Here is a 15,803-nt window from a genome sequence, read left to right as displayed (position 1 = left end):
TCCTCAGCCACCCAATTCCAGACCAATGGTATGCAGTCTGCCTTATATATCAGGTAAGTGTATAGAAAGGACCAATCCCAGAATCACTTGGGAAACTTCAACTTGATAAATGCTGGTGTCTAGTCCCCACCTCAAACTAAGGGGTGAAGTTGGGCATATTTTTCTAGCACCCTTCCCATTCTAATGTAAGGCAGGGAGAATGATTGTGATATTGCCAATGATTTTACTTTCTCAATAACCTACATTCTAAGCACTGTGTATACTTCCCAAAGAAAAGACCCCAAGTGGCCTTTGTCTATGGGGACTTTCAGGCCATAAGCCATCCAGCCATTTTACTGCCGCTGCTTTTCCAGCTTAGTGCCCATATTCCATCAATGAAATCACTTCTTTGTCCACATCCTCATCTGGGTGGCTAAATCTAAACTAAAAGTAAATACAACTCTGCTGGTTCCCTTCCTGAAACACAGCAAGCTAACATCGCTGAGAAAAACACACCTGTGTATTCTTGTCTCACCTCATGCTGTCTATAGTCACCATCTGACCATTGATATAAAAAAAAAGCTATGTTCTGGGGCCTCCCTGTTGGTGCAAGGGGTTGAAGCACAGCACTGTGATCTATCTGCAGCTACTGTGGCACCAGTTCGGTCCCTGGCCAGGGGGGTGACCCACATGGCAGCAGACCTCTCCTGTCTTGCTTGCTGCTCCCTCAGCAGTGTATTTCAATCTGCCTGTTCTGCTCCCCACTCTGTCTCAAGTGCATCCTCTCACCCCCCACACCTCTGGTCTGTACCCCAGCTCTTGTGTGCATAAATAAAAATCTCTAAAAAAAAAAAAGTTCTGCCCAGGCACCCCAAATACTTCTCTAGCTCATTAACTCTCCCTCTCTTCTCAATGACTATTTTAAACCTACCCTCTGCCCCAATCTCCAAGTCCCTCCTTGCATTCAGGAAGCTGCTGTCCTTGTTTCTTATTTCATTGAGGAGGAGAAAGAAAAGAAACTCTATAGGCTCCTCTCACCCCAACCCCCCCAACAGGAACACATATGTTCTATGTTTACTCCTGTTACTATGAACAAGTTGTCCTTCTTCCCGTCCTTACCCAGCCCCTCCGTATGCCACCACCCCTCATCCTCTCGGTTGCCTTCTCTTTTCCATCGCCAATTCTCCTTCTCTTTCTTGGGTCAATGTCATTGGTAAATCCAGGAGTCCCCCCTTTACTCATGTTCCAGGACCCTCAGTGGGTCCTGAAACCACCAGGAGTACCAAACTCTAAATATACTGTTTTCTTCGACACCCTGCATGGACTGTTTTTCCTATTCATACAGACCTATGATAAAGGCTTATTTCTAAATTAGGCACATTAAGCGATTAACAACAATATAAAAATGAAACAAAATAATGACAACAGTAAACTGAAATAAAATTATCTGCATGTGCTCTGATTCAAAATACCTTACACGTGCTTATTTTCAGCTGGTGGTTGACCACAGGTTAACTGCAACCAGGCAAAGCGAAACTGGGGAAGTGAAACTGCAGAAAGTGGACAGGGTGGGGGTTGGGGGATGTCCCAAGACATGCTTCCGATCCACCACCGCAGTAAATGCCTTGACCTATCTCCCTTCCCAGTGCTTTCTTTGTGGCCGTCAGAGCAAAACTCCTTGAAAGAATCGTCTGTGCTCGCTGTCCTCACGTCTGTCTCTGCAGTTCTCTCTCAAACCCACTCTGTCCAGTCTGGTCACCACCATGTCACTGATGTTGCTCTTGTCAAGTGTATGATGACCTCTCCCTTGCTCCATCCAGAGCTCAGTCCTCAACCTGACCACACGCAGCACTGGACATAGTCGATTCTCTTTTCCTTGAGCCACTGTGTCCTCCTGCATCCATCACTTTCCTGAGTGTCCTCCCCTCACTGGCTGTCCCTTCTGTCTCCTTTGCATACTTCTCCCTTTCTCCTAACCTCCAAATGTTAGCCCCCCCCCGCACCCCCCTGGGCTCAGTCCTTAGAACACTCATCTTTCTCTAGATCTATTAATGTCATGGAATACAGGTATTTTAAATTCTGTGCGCTCATCAATGACTCCCTAATATATTTCTCAGCTCTCATGTCTCCCCAGAACACCAACCCTACAGGTGCAATAGCTTAATATCTCCCCTGGGTTACCCAAATGGCATCACACACATCACATGTTTAAGTCAATTCCTCAAACCTACCACCAAGGGACTTCCAACCTTCTCATCTTCTCAGGGCACTCACAGACGAGACCAGCTAATCTGACCAGCTTGACCCTTGTGAGAGATGGTCTAGGACTAACCCAACCACACTTCACTTCTCTAGGGCCCACACACTGACCAAGGTGTGCTGTACTGTAGTACAAGTTCGAAACCTGGCCAGGGAGATGACCCAATGGCACAGCAGACCTCTTGTCTCACCCACTGCTCCCCTCAGCAGTGTACTTCAGTAGATACACCTGTTCTGCTCCTCATTCTGTCTCTGGTGAATCCTCTCACCCGCCCCTCCCTCAGCACCTCTGACCTGTACCCCAGTTCTTGTACACACAAATAAATAAATCTTTTTTAAAAAATGAAATTTTAGGGCCCTCCCTGGTGGTGCAACAGATTAAAGCACAACACTGACAAGCTATCAGCAACCACTGCAGGACAAGTTCAAACCCGACCAGGGAGCTGACCCACATGGTGCAGCAGACCTCTCCTGTCTCATCTGCTGCTCCCCTCAGTGTATTTCAGTGAATCTGCCCGGTCTGTCTCTGGGGAATCCTGTCACATAGCCCCACAGTTGGCCTACACCCCAGTTCTTGTATGTATGAATAAATACATCTTAAAATAAAAAGTGGAAATTTAAAGGTCTCAAGAAAGCCATCAGTGATGAATAAAAGCAGCTAATTTCCCTTACTTAAGCTCTTCACTGCTGAATATTGAAGGGTGAATTAGAAATATAACATTAATTTCTTCGTTTGAGGCTCTAGAAGTTTACCAGTAAGGAGGTACCCAACTTTATTTCTATCTCCTCCAAGGCACTTTATGACACAGTCATCTCCCCTAGAAAGAAGATATGTTGACTTATCTCACAGGGAAACAACTGAGTAAGTTCTCTTAAAACACAAATGCACATAGGAATTACAACTGAGATGAAAAAATGCACAAAATGATGTAATATATATATATAAAAAACACAAATGCAGACCAAAGGGTATAAGAAAATTATTCACATGAAGCCACATGCCAGCATATTCTCAGGTAGAAGCCTCATTGCCCAAGACATGCTAACTGAGCATCTATGTGCAACATCATGGCTGTCACAAGGAGTACAAATTTTCTATCTGTATACAACATGTTATCATATGCAAAGGAAAATTCTGAAAACCTTTTCATTTGCTCCTCAACCCTAAAAGAAAAGCAGGTGGGGAAAGTAACTTCATGTACAAAACAGGTCCAAAAGATTTAATTTTTGAACCAAAGTCCCACCCTGGCTAATGGAAGATGGTGAGGTCTTTTCTAGGTCTAGAAACTGCTCTTGACAGGCCTATGGGACCACCCTGCTATCTGACAGGTGGATAACCCCATTAGGCATGATTTGGCAGGTTATATTTTAGTTCTGGAAAGATAATTATCATTAATTTATATTTTTAGCATTCCCAGAGTCCAAAAATAACTTATCAAATTGGACCAAATAGGACCACTCACATTAACATAGCTGTAAAGGCGGAAATCAAACAGCAGGAAGAACAAGGCCCTGAGCACCGTGAGTGCTCACTGAACACCTATGGGGAGCGCCGGGAGTGATCCCTGGGGTAACATAGCGGTGGCAGCAGGGGTGATGGCGAAGATGGTTGTGACAAAGGTGCTGATGATGAGGGGGCGTCTACCCAGCATGGACGTGAGTGCTAAATGACCAGGAGAGATGGTGGATGCCGATGGAGCTCACCTGAGTCCTCTCCGTACCAGTCAGCCTGGACATCTGGCCCAGAGCTCATGGCTACCCCGGCAACATCCGGCCTTCCCTCCAGACTCCGGGAGAAGGGGTGGTCCGCATCGTCTTTGCTCTGGACCGCACTGCCGCGCAGGAGCGCCTCTAGGAACTGCTTCACGTGGAAGTTACTGTAAGCCAAGTCCGTCTGGCCACCGGGCAAGCCCTCCTCCACGTGGGTCAGGCTCAGCGGGGCAGCATACTGCTGCAGCTGCTCGCTGACGTCCACCTCCACTTCCTCGGCATCTGACTCCACCTTGGGCTTCACCTGCTTGGAGGGAGTCGAGAGATCAGCGTCAGCCAGGCCACTGCCCGCGCAGTCCTTCACCATCAGTTCCAGGGGGCGGCAGCCTCTGCAGTCACCGCAAGGGGACGCTGTCGGGCAGTCCGCACTCTCCTCTCCCTCGGCTGAAGACGAGACCATGCTCTTGGGGTCACAGGAGGTCCCTTCCCTGCCAGAACCAGGACTTCCACTGTCACCTTGATGAGCTGCTGCCGCCGCCGCCGCAGCCGCCGCCGCCGCCGCCGCTGCCACCGCCGCAGCCACAGCTGCCTCCTTCTCCATCTTTCTGCAGATATCTAGGGATGATCTGATGTAAGTCTTGCAGAAGTTCACCACATCGTTCATCTGCAGGTAGCTGGCAGCCGACATAACTTCAATCACGTTCTCCCCACACAAATCCAGCTTCCCAGAGTAGAGGAAGTCCAAGATGGTGGAGAAGGCGTCGGAGGTGACAATGTCCAGGGAGGCCGTGCTGTGGCGTCCGCTGTCCTGAATATAGTGAATGAGCAGGGCTCGGAAGTAGCCGCTGTTTGCAAACAAAATGTTCCTGTGGGCTTTGAAGATCCGCCCTTCCACAATGATGCTGCAGTCACAGAAAAAGTCCCTCTTGCGCTGTTCATTCAGCTCCCCCAACAGTTTGGCATAATACGATTGCATCTCCATCTCTCCACCAGCTGCTGCCGCTCCGCAGGAGACTGTATCTCTGCCAAGGTTTTTTAAAGTTAATTCACAAATCCCAACCTTACAAAGAAAATGTCCATTTAATTTTTTAAAAATCCTTCCAAAAACACTAGTTCAATAGCTTTTATTATGATATGAACTGTTTGGATCCAACAAAATCAGAGGTTGTCAAATGGGTTATTTTATCAAAAATCACTATAGTTAACTGAATGTGGACCCAGTGCTTAGTATTTTATGAATTTCCAATGAACTTTTACAAAGCCCTAAGTATTAATACTATACTTACCATATTTACCGATATTGCACTTTTTCTGAAAAGGAAATTGAGACTCAGAGAGGACAGGAAAAGTATAGTTATAAAAGAGCCAGGATTCAAGCCATGTTTGAATATATCTACTTCCTAAGCTCATGCTCTCAACACTATGTTTTCTGGGGTCTGGTGGTGCAAGGGGTTTAGATGAAGTACTATTATGCTCCTCGGCCACTGCAGCATGAGTTCGATCCCTGGCCAGGGAGCTGAGTCACATGGTGCAGCAGACCTCTCCTGTCTCACCTGCTGCTCCCAGCTGCAGCGTATTTCATTCAGTCAATCCACCCATTCTGGTCCTCACTCTGTCTCTGGTGCATCCTCTCACCACCAGCCCTTCCCCGCACCCCCACTCACCCACCCCCACCCAGCCCCACATGCCTCTCTCTGGCCTGCACCTCAGCTCTTATATACATACATAAATAAATTTTTTTTTAAAGTACCCCTCCCCCATTCTTGGCCAATGTGCTTTATATTATTAGGCTGGTTCCACCCCCAGGCAGGCTCCAGGGTTGTATAATGTGACAGACTAGAGCAAAACACCCTGGGCCCCACCCTGCGGCCACAGTGATTGGCTCAGAGATGCCATGTGGCCTGGTCAGAGACAAAGCAAAACAATGAAGCGTTGCTGGGGTCCTGAGGAAAGCACTCTGTTCTGGGCCTGTGGATGTGAGGGCTGCTGCCACCACATCACCAGGGGAACCAGCCCAGCAAAGACGACAGCCAGCTCAGACAGGGGCAACAGATGGAGCCTGGGGCACCATCTGAGCCCCAACCCACGTTGTGCCACAAGTCAATTAATTCCCTTTCCACGTTAGCTCATCTGTGTGGGGTTTCCAACTGCTTGCAACTTGTCTTACTCACCTTCCTCTCTTTATTTCCTGGCCTTAGTCCCCCGAAGCATGAGCCAAGTCTCATTTCATTGGCTATCCCTCACAGCACCTGCCACAGGAGGTTTGCCAAGTCAAAGGGCTACTTAAGTGCTTAATAGGACAAGTATACATCAAGTTTAAAAACCTTCTAGTGCGAAAGACAAACGTTGACCTTCCCCAAGCTCTCCCTCCGTCTTCTCCCACCACACAAACTACATCAATGACCACTTTACTTGCTGGCCCTTTGAGCTCAAAGCATTTTCCACAACCACATATATGATCTTGATGCTGGAATCACCAAAGGCACAGCCGGAATTGCCAGCCACGGCTAGGACCCTTCAGCTGCTTAAGGCAGCACAATGCCCCCACCCCACCAGAAATCAGGGGCGACCTCCCCACAAAAAGAGTTCCTCCAATGGCAAAATAGACTCCCCAGGTCTCTGCACTATCTGCACAGAATTGACTCCGAAAGTCCACAACTTCATTCACATCTACTTTATATGTGTTTATATCAAGTGACACATTAAGTCTAGAAACTAGAGAACCAAACTAAGGATGGAAATGGAGAGGACTTTATAAGCAGGTAAACTGACAAACTCAAAAGTAAGGGCTGCCAGGAATGATAAAAGAACTGAAAAAAAATAAACCTTGGGAATTTTTTCAAAATATCAGCCTGAGGCCATTTAGCTAACACTGTAACTATTCCTACATATTCAAAGTGGCCTGAGGACATCACTAAATTATAGCCTAAGGCTCTAACTGATGGGCCATCAGATGACTCTTTTTATATTCACTTTAAACTCAGGAAGTTAGGACATAATTTCTATAATGTTTACACTCAAAGCAGTTAAGATTAACATTTTGGTTCAGAATATAAAAGAACTATGAAATATCTGAGAAATTCTGCTATTGTCAAATCAATCAATCCAAAAAGTTTTCACAGAACTAAGACTTCATGTCATTTTCACCTCTTCCAACCAAACCTTCCCAGTAGTTTGTATTATGGCCTGTGACAATCCAGATACAGAGGGGAAAAGTATATAGGAAAAGGTGACATTTGACATTATAGTCTTCTTCCTCAGAACTAAAAGAAAACATCAGATTAGTAAAATCATATTTTTTAATGGGATAATACCCACTGTCAGTGGTATTGTAATTTGGAACATCATTTTAGAAGGGGAAATTGTCGATATTAAAACTTAAAATGCAAGGCCCTCCCTTAACTTAACCCTCAAGGGGTTAAGAAGTCTCATCACTGCAGCATGCATTCAATTTCTGTCCAGGGAGGTGACCCATATGGCACAGCAGACCTCTCCTGTCTTGCCCACTGCTCCCCTCAGCAGTGTATTTCTGCCAATCTGCCTGTTCTGTTCCCACTCTGTCTCTGGGGGAGCCTTTCACCCCCTGCACCTCTGGCTTGTACCCCAATTCTTGTATGCATAAATAAACAAATCTTGAGAAAAAACACCTTAAAATGCACACATCTTTGACTGAAGCAGAGCCTTGACATCAGAGATGGAAACCATGGGTCATGGCCAGATGGTGGAGATCCTTCAAAGCAAACAGACTTTGGATGCAGAAGAGAATCATACAGGTAACCATGTCCAGTTTGTTCAATATTCTCTACAATAAAAACCTAAAAAAAATACATCTTTTGCTCCAAAAATTTCATTGCTAAAAACTTACTATTTGGGGTATGTTTCCCAAAATACATCAAACTTTAAGTTCAGAGATATCTACTGCACTAGGTTTTTGGGCTATTGCAAAAACAGTAATAATCTGAAAGTCTACCCATAACGAACAAGTGAAATCAATGAAGTACAAACACAGTGGAATATTATGCAGCCACGTTTTAAATGAGCTAGTGTTCCGTATCTATATAAAAAGGTCAATGTGTTATTCAAAAAATAAAACAAAACATACAGTATGATACATTTGTGGATATGCTTTTCATGGTATATGTGTGAACTTTTCTAGGGAGCTTTATATCAGCAGAGGACCTTAAGTTTTATCTTTTGTTATTTATTTATTTATTTATTTATTCATACAGAACTGGGGTACAAGCCTGAAATACAGGGGTGATGAGAGACTTCACCAGAGACAGAGTAGGGAGCAAAACAGGCAGATGGACGAAGCACACTGCTGAGAGGAGCAGTGGGCGGGTCAAGAGAGGTCTGCGGTGTCCTGTGGATCACCTCCAGGGCCAGGGATCAAACTCACACTGAAGTGGCTGCAGCCAGCTTGCAGTGCTACATCCTAACCCGTTGTGCCACCAGGGAGGGCCTATTTTTTTTTTTCAAAGATTTATTTATTTATGCATAGAGAACTGGGGTACAGGCCAAAGGTGCAGAAGCAGTGAGAGGATCCTCCAGAGACAAGAGTGTAGAGCAGAATAGGCAGACTGACAAAGTACACTGATGAGGGGAGCAGCGGGCAAGACAGCAGAGGTCCACCGTGCTGTGTGGGTCACCTCCCTGTCCAGGGATTAAACTCATGCTGCAGTGGCTGTGGCCAGCTTCGTAGTGCTGTTTAACCAGTTGGGCCACCAGGGAGGACCCTGAATCTCACTTCCATATAGTGCAGTACATCCCTGGGACAGTCTGAGGATCACCACTTTACCCAGAAAAGAAGCCCTTAGCGAACACGGCTCTAAGAAGCACATTTACCCATAATAGATTCCACCTTCCCAGCCTTCCACAGTTACCAATCAATCCAACAGTCACTAGCTCCATACAGTGCCTGACACTAGAAGATGCCAGAAACAGGTAAATGAACCAACTGTAGTACATGTCCTCCCCCACACCCCTGGGAGAACCCTAGCCAGATCACAGTCTGTCCTCATTGCATGCCAAAAGCAGACTTGATTCCACCCACTGACTTTCTGACAAGACTCCTCCAGTCTCAACAAGCTGAGAATAGTGAAAATTAGCCATTTATTGTTAACATTTACTGAGCAGTCCTCATGGAGCACAGTACCAAGCTCTTTACATCATTAGTTCATTTTACAACCCCGTGAAGGAGATGTGACCATTACATTCTCTTTTTCGGAGAGGGAAAACTGAGGCTCAAATGTACAGATTATACCTCCAGCCAAGAACTGGAAGGGCTTCTTTCCAGAGCAGACTGTCCACTGGCCAAACAGTGAGAAGGCTTAGGGAACTCACCCCCACCCCTCCCCACCATGGAGACAGGGAGAGTTTCCTTTTCTACAAAACGAAATTCGGGGTGGGTCGCATCTTTGATTCAACTGCTAATCTGCTTCCAAGACAGGCGGGTCCTCCGGCGTCCAGAGCCAGATGACCCTGCAGAGACCACCAGAACCAATTGCTGGACATGGTCTTCGCTCTCTGAAGGAGAGAAGCGAGGCCTCGCCCCTCCCGTGGTCTCCCGCGGACAAAGTGACCATCGCTGGGGTGGACACTGTGTAGCCTGGCAGAGCCTGGCACTCCGACACAGTCCGAAAGAGCAAACGCCCACCCAGCTCGACGACACAGCACAGCCCCAAGCCCGGGGCTCGGGGGCAACCCGCCACCACGCCGCCCCTCCCCACTCTGAAGGGGAAGACGGGGCCGGTCGGCTGGGGTCCCGGGAGTCGCCAAGGCCGGGAGGTCCGAGGAAGACCGACCGACAAGGGACATCCCTGCCGCTGACCCCCGCCGTGGGCCGACCTTCTGGGGTGCCCCAATCCTCCCCAGGCCAATGAAAACCGCAGCGTGAATCCGCTTCTCATTCTCACCTCCCAGCGGTGTCCAGCCGCCGCGTCGCCGAGCTACGCGCACCGGCACGCCCCCCTTTCATTCACCTGTCGCCCCTCCGCTGTGAGGCAGAGCAGCTGGCCAATCACCGCGGCTTTGGGGCCGAGGAAGGCGGGCCCTTCGGTCAGCAGGTTGGTCAATGGCGCCGGTTCTCCTCCAGAGGATGCGCTCTGGAGGCTGCGGTGCTCGCGGGGTGATGGGAATTGTGGTCTCAACGTTGGTTTTTCGGGCAAAGAGAAAGTGGGCAAAACTACAAGTACCAAGATGCCAGAAGGGGCAAGAACCAGAGCTGGTGAAAGGCTGGAGCTCGGTTGGGTCTTTTGAGTCCCACTTGAGGGACCTGCGAAGTGTTCATCTCTTTGTTCGGAGAGCTAAAAGCCTGTGGCGCAAGGGAGAGCTGTGTCATATTTGCTGTCACCTGCAAGAATTCTGGAAATGAGTGAAACGCTTCAATCTAATCAACAGGTTTTTATTGAACACGCACAGCACTTCCTTTGAAAGGCTTTTAGGTGTACACTGAGAGGTGAATGGTTCCAGAGCAGCTCAAAGTGTTAAGAAACTACAGCAACTTCTGGGATGACTGAACAAGACGAACCAGGTACCTGTTCTTAGGGAGCTTAGTCCGAATGGAGGGGAGGGTTACATTAGTTTGCTAGGACTTATGTAACAGCACCACAAACTGGCTTAATCAACATAAGTCTATTTTCTGACAGTTCTGGAGGCTAATAAAACAAATCAGTATCAACAGAGGAAAGCTATGAGGAAGCCTCTGTCCTTGTCCTTCTCCTGGACATGCAACTGACCATCTTAACGTTCACATCACTCTCCCTGTGCTTCCCCTTTTTGTAAGGATGCCAGTCCTACTGAATTAGGCTTCACTCACCTTAAATCATTGCATCTATAATAGCCCTATTTCCAAGGAATTGGGGGTTGGGAGGGGTCACAATTCCACCTGTAACACAGCAAGGTGGCCAATAACTGAAAGGAAATCTATAAAGTGCCTACCAAAAATTACAACAGGTTGTTGATGCAACAGGGTGCTTGGGTAGCTATACTACTTTGAGTTGAGATCAGAGATAGCTCCCTCAGCAGTGTGTTTCAGTACATCTGCCTTTTCTGCTCCCCACTCTGTCTCTGGTGAATCCTCTCACCACCACCACCCCCACCCCCCACACACACACCTTTGGCCTGCACTCCAGTTCCTGTATGCATAAATAAATAAATCTTTATATATAAAAAAGATTGAACAGAGATCATTTCAGGCAGAGGAAGAGCTTGTATTAAAGGCTCTAGAACAGGGCCCTTCCTGGTGGTGCAAGGGGTTAAAGCACAGCACTATCTATGCGTGTTCCACTGCAGCACAAGTTTGATTCCTGGCCAGGCAGCTGACTCACCACATGATGCAGGGAACTCTCCTATCTTGCCCACTACTCCCCTTAGTAGACCTGTTTGTTCTGCTCCCCACTCTGTCTCTGGTGAATTCTCTCACCCTGCTCCCCACCGCCCCCCCAGCACTAAGGAAAGGAGGATGGCCCCGGGCTGAGGGGCTGGATAATGAGCCAACCAACTTAGGAGCCACCTCTATTATCACGCAGCGCCCTGCACTCAGAAAGGTCCCTTGCTTGGCCTAGTGCTCTGCTTTCCTGAAACAAGCTTTGGTCCATTGCGTTAGCACTGTGTTATTGTGTGGGTTCTGAACATTCCATTTTTACTGGGTTGAGAGCACTCTGACTCCCAACTGATTGTTCCTATTCAATTTGATAAACGGCCTTGGGGCCTGTATCCTAGCTAACTTCCTGTACCTATTTCCTTAACTTCCTCCTTCAATGTTACATGAGAAACTTTCAATCACCAATATTATGGTCTGTGGCTATTAACTGGGCAGCCTTTCCTCCCAGTCAGCCCAGTCCTTGTCCAGAAGGTTCACAGCCAAAGGACTGTGATGACGGGGAAACTGTACATGGGCTCAATAGCAGGGACATCCCTCACCAAGGCCACCCTGACAACACCACCGCTGACCACAACAGCAGCCAGCTCTGGACCCTGGGAGTTGGGCGAGTGAAGTTTAGTGAAGGTGGGAAGAAGGTACAAAGATCCAGTTGTCAAGCGAGTAAGTCACGGGGGTATAATGTGCAGCATAGTGACTATACTTTTCCTTTAAGATTTATTTTTATTTACTTATGTATACAAGACCTGGGGTGGTAGTGACAGGACTCACCAGAGACAGAGTGGGGAGCAAAACAGGAGGATCCACTGACATTCACTGCTGAGGGCAGCAGCAGACAAGTCAGGAGAGGTCTGTGTGCCATGTGGGTCAGCTCCCTCATCAGGGATCAAGCCTAGGTTGTTAGGGTGGTAGCACTGAGCCTTAAGCCCTAGGCCACCAAGAAGGTTGCCTGTGATAAAAGTCAGTCTCCCCTGGTTGATGAAACTCTAGGGGAGGGGACTTATGACAACTGAGTTCCTCTTGGAGGACCTGTCAGTAAGCAGATAAGGTGAGTGCTGAGAAAATCTATCCCTGAATTTGCAGTTTTCAAGTGCTTTCAGTTCAAAATAATCAATGTACAAAAGTAGCATATTTGGGGTCGGCACTTCATTAACAAAACCATCCAATCCCATTCTCCCTTTTGGGAAAATGCCTCACTGTTGTCAGGGCAGGAAGGAAATACCAGTTGTCAAGCCCCTGCTATGTGCTTCTACAGAAGGGTCCATCTTTCCTCCATCTACTCTCAGGTACAGAGTGCAAGCTTGTGATGTATGAACCCCCACACGATGCTGGAAGTACCTGGAAGATATCACTACTTTACCAAGGAGAAAACCACAACGGTTATGAGCACGGCTTCCCTCAATCAGCCCACAGAGCCCCTTTATGGAAGCCTTGTCACTGCAGAAACCAAGGACGTCACCTCTTCTGTGGCGACATCCTTTCCTCTTTGGACCACAGTCATCTACTTCCTGGGTAACTGTAAGAGTTATATGAGAGATGGATGGCTGCACACAGAGTGCCCCCTTTTGGCCACCATAAGTGACTCATAACACACAGGGAGTTGGGAGGAGTAGGGTTTGCTCAGGATCACACAGCCCGGCACATGGGGTGCCAGCAGGTGGTTTGTATTGGCCAAATTAAATGGTTTGATGGAGGCTAGTGGAGGGGGCATGACATGTAGAGTTTGTAGATATTAGTCATGTAAACACCCACCTTTGTCAATTTAAAATCACCAAAGTAACATCACTGAGTGCAGAGTAGGGAAGAGACGAACAATGTTATAGTGTATTTCCACCATATAGACACAACCAGTGTAACGCATTTCAAAAGCATTAGATAATGAAATGCATAAAAGCAACTGCACACTTATGGGCTTGGGGCATTTATTACTTTTGCTTTATATAATGTATTTATAAGTTTATATACTTTAATTTTAAAATGCTTGTATTCATTAACCAGCTCATAAAATTCCTGAAATTTTAACCATCAAGCTCTCACAGGCCGAACTGGAATCCTACAGGCTTTTAGACATATCCTGGACTTCCTCTACAAGCAACTTAGACATTTTCATTTTGCATTGATTCCCGCAAACTGTGTGGCTGGTCCTGCTGCCCGCTCTGCTGGAATATCCACAGCATGGGCTTGGGATCTAGAAATTCCACCTCTGGAATCATCCTGGGCCTGGCTGGTTTCCACCAAGGAAGCCCAGCCTCTGCAAAAGAGCCCACAGGGTTTCACCACTTCCAGACCGCCCAGCCAAGGGAAGGCGGCTTCATTGAAATGAGTTCACAGCACCATCTGGTGGCACCTGAGTGTCAAGACTCTCAGAGTCAAGGCCAGAGGACCTAGCAAAAAGACAATCATCAACCTAGAGATGTCAAGCAGCGCTGAGCTGGAAGGGAACTGTGGGTGAAGGGAGGGTCTGCCTGTCAGGGAGAGGGTGATCTACTGCATTCCTACTTCACAAGACCCTGAGGTGAAGAAACTGTTCCAGACAGAAAAAGCAACAGATGCTCAAACCAAGGATTAAAATTGACTTCTGCTGACACCCTGTCCATGTTTTCAACACACTGCTTAACATAACAGAGGTTGATGAACTTTCTGCCAGGCCTAGCATTGTGCTAGGGTCTTAGCACAGGGGTAGGAAGCTCAAACAATGACAACTTATGAAATGGGTTGTCTGTGCCTAAAAGGTTCATAAAGGGTTTATTTACAAAAGGGGGAATGAAGAAATGGATAACTCAGGAAGAAAGAGAGGGAGATAAATTGGTGAATGTGTCCTACCAGTTCTGCTGGAACACAATAGCAGGCTGAAAGCCAGCAAAAACCAAGAGACCCCCAAGGCCCACATGTCTGGTTTTATACCAGACCTGGCTCTACCCTCAAGTCCCAGCAATCTTCCCTTCAGTGATGACGACATTATAGGGCCTCTAGGTCTTGGTGGCTTGGACCTCTTTGGTCTGGCGTGGGGGTAGAATCCATAAAACCTACTTGTGGAGTTTGTTCAAAACATCCTTTCCCCCCATGGAGCCAGATGGTGTGTTAGATGTTTTATTAATCTTACTTAACAATCACAATAAGCAGGAGTCGTACTTTAAGTTTGGAAACAAAGCCAAGGGAGATGATTTGCCCAAGGCTGACATGAAATGGGTTACCTGTGCCTAAAAGGTTAATAAAGGGTTCCCAGCAATTGCTGGGAAGCTGCTGTGATGGGATTTGAATCCAGATGATCAGACCAGAGAAGGAAGCCAAGATCAAGGTGAGGGTGAACAGGAGAGACCAAAGAGATGTGTGAGGATGAATAAATACGCGAGATCAAAGAGGGCCAAGCAGAGGGTCCCACTCAGTCCACACACTGAGGACCTCACTAAAAAGGACTGTGCTCAGCCTGGGGGTAGGGAATGAGATGAAGTAAATATAGTCAAGGCTACCATGCCTACCTTGAGCTTATCTGGTGGGGGAAGACAGCAGGCTGAACGAAGGTAAGACGATATGTCTGCACATATGAGATGTGCAGGAACTTGATTTTATTGCACAGCCTTGGGAGTGCTGCCATTTCCTAGCTATAAGACCCTCAGAAAGTCACCTTGTCTCCTGGAATTTTAGCTTCTTCATCTACAAAATGGAGATTAAAAACTGTTCCAACTGCAGACAGCTACGGGGAAGATCACACAGAGTACGTGAAGTAAAATGCTCTCCTGTTTAATGAATGGCATCATTAGACTAGTGCCAGTAGTGTGTGGTAACCTGGATGCTGCCTTCACAGCACCTTTGGCAACTCCCCGCTGTCAAGGATCAGGCCTGAGTCTTTAACCTGCACCCAAGACTCTTGACAATCTAGATGTTAACGACCTTTGGAGTATTACCTCCACCTTTCCAGGTAGCCTCTCCAGAATGCTTCAAATTTGTCCTATCTTCAAAAAAACAAATCTGTCCTATCTTTGTCCTAGCTGTTCTTACATTTATGTTTTTCATTTGCTCAATAAATACTGAGCCTCTGTTATGTTCCAGGCACTTTTCCAACTTCCCAATGTACCCACGAAACATGTTAAATGTCCCCCCCTCCCCCCAACTCCTGATATCACCACGTCACTTACCCTCTCCCCATTGAACTTTGTCTCCATAAATGTGACTATTCCAAGTACCTCAAATTACAATCACACAAAACTACTTCTTTTGTGATAACTTATTTTACTTAACATCTTCAAGGTTCATCCATATGGTAGCTTGTATGGCAATTTCTTCCTTTCTTAGGGCTAAATAATGTTCCATTATGTGTATCACACTTTGTTTATCCATTTATCTGTCAACAGACACTTAATAGCTTCTACCTCTTGTAAATATTGTAAATACTGTGGCTATGAACAGGGATGTACAAAAAATCTGAGTATCTGCTTCCAATTCTTTGGGTAGAATATATATATATATATACATA

The 15,803-nt window shown here is 46.9% G+C and overlaps 1 protein-coding gene across 1 annotated transcript in view; it reads right to left on the bottom strand.

Moving 5' to 3' along the window:
* Positions 1 to 4,930, bottom strand: part of ZBTB8B (zinc finger and BTB domain containing 8B) — an 11,843-nt gene extending 6,913 nt beyond the window's left edge. Inside the window, exon 1 of the mRNA XM_004678750.2 lies at positions 3,943 to 4,930. Within this exon, the coding sequence (XP_004678807.1) occupies positions 3,943 to 4,930 (988 nt within the window). The remainder of the gene's footprint in view (positions 1 to 3,942) is intronic.
* Between the last annotated feature and the right edge of the window lie 10,873 nt (positions 4,931 to 15,803).

The sequence above is a fragment of the Condylura cristata genome, unplaced genomic scaffold (assembly GCF_000260355.1).
Source record: "Condylura cristata isolate star-nosed mole 26May11 unplaced genomic scaffold, ConCri1.0 scaffold00008, whole genome shotgun sequence".
NCBI classification, from domain to species: Eukaryota; Metazoa; Chordata; class Mammalia; order Eulipotyphla; family Talpidae; genus Condylura; species Condylura cristata.
Note: the sequence above shows the minus strand (reverse complement) of the source record. Positions and strands in the feature narration are given on the sequence as shown.